Source organism: Corvus brachyrhynchos, unplaced genomic scaffold (genome assembly GCF_000691975.1).
Source record: "Corvus brachyrhynchos isolate BGI_N302 unplaced genomic scaffold, ASM69197v1 scaffold219, whole genome shotgun sequence".
In the NCBI taxonomy this organism is placed as follows: Eukaryota; Metazoa; Chordata; class Aves; order Passeriformes; family Corvidae; genus Corvus; species Corvus brachyrhynchos.
Genome location: NW_008240034.1, coordinates 1,646,845 through 1,648,134, shown reverse-complemented (window position 1 = coordinate 1,648,134; position 1,290 = coordinate 1,646,845). Strand labels below are relative to the sequence as shown.

The following is a 1,290-nucleotide window of genomic DNA, read 5'->3' as shown; positions in this document are numbered from 1 at the left end:
TGGGTGCGTTGTCAGCGTCTCCCGTTCCTGCCGCCCTGGCCCCGCTCCAGGGGCAAAAGTGCTGCGAGATTGGGGTGGTAAAGTCCCATCCGGGGCCAGGGGAGGGGGCGAACGGTGGCAGGAGCAGGTCACGGGTCCCTCGGGAGGAGCGGACTCTGCCACGTGCCTCGTTACACCGAGCGGTGTCGTGGAATTAGTTGGGGGTGGTTGTTATCTCCTGGCACGTGCCCGTGGCCACTCTGGGATGAGAATCCCGCTCTCCCAGGTGACAGCAGGTACGAGCCCGTCCTCTGTCCCCCGCAGGTTCCGTGGCTTTCCTGGGGCTGTACCTCATGTTCGGCTATGGCGCTTCCCTGATCTGCAACATCATCGGCTTCGTCTACCCCGCCTACGTCTCGTAAGTACCTGTCCCGGCACCAGGAGAGCGTTCCCTGCCCTTAGCTGAGGGTCTCCCTGCTCCGTGAAGAGGCAATCATGGCTGGGAAGCTCTTGAGACTTTCCTGGAAAGGCTGGGATTGTGCCAGCTCGGGGGCAGGAGTGCCCGGCGGGCAGGTTCCCTCCAGGGTTTGGAGGATTTGGGAAGGTGGAGCCCATCCCAGGACTGCAGCAGCCATGTCCTTCCCCTCTCCTGCCGCAGCATCAAAGCCATCGAGAGCAGCAGCAAGGAGGATGACACCCTGTGGCTCACGTACTGGGTGGTCTACGGCGTCTTCAGCGTCGCGGAGTTCTTCTCCGACCTTTTCCTCTACTGGTTCCCCTTCTACTACGTCGGGAAGGTAATGGCTGTGCCGGGCTCCTCTCACCCCATGGCTGAACAGGGAGGAGCTGAGTGTGGTGGGCTCCGACCCGTTAGCAGGGCGCTGGTGGGGCTGCAACCGGCTCAGATCCTGTGAGCTCCAGCACTGGGCGCTGCTGTTGGACCAGGCTGGGGGGCACTGGAGCAGCTGAGCCCCTCCTGTCCCCGCAGTGCCTGTTCCTGGTGTGGTGCATGGCCCCCGTGCCCTGGAACGGCTCCCACATCATCTACCACAGCTTCATCCGGCCCTGCTTCCTCAAGCACCACCAGACCGTGGACTACATGATGGGTGACATCGGCGCCAAGGCCCTGGACGCGGCCTCCGTTGTCACCCGAGAAGGTAACTCAGGTCCCCCTGTTGTCCGGGTTTTCCCAGCGCAGGGGCGTGAGCAGCTCGGTTTAATTACCAGCAGGTGATTATTTCTCCGTGCCCATGGGCCGTGCTGCCGCAGCCCCGTGCCAGGAGCCCCGGGGGAGGGTCACAGTCCCCTCTC

General features: G+C 63.5%; 1 protein-coding gene across 1 annotated transcript in view; it reads left to right on the top strand.

Annotated features, from left to right (window-relative positions):
• The first annotated feature begins 205 nt into the window (after positions 1-205).
• REEP6 (receptor accessory protein 6) overlaps positions 206-1,290 on the top strand; it is a 1,776-nt gene continuing 691 nt past the window's right edge. The window contains exons 1-3 of the mRNA XM_017743896.1: positions 206-397; positions 638-776; positions 968-1,136. Of these exons, the coding sequence (XP_017599385.1) occupies positions 333-397; positions 638-776; positions 968-1,136 (373 nt within the window). The 5' untranslated portion in view covers positions 206-332. The remainder of the gene's footprint in view (positions 398-637; positions 777-967; positions 1,137-1,290) is intronic.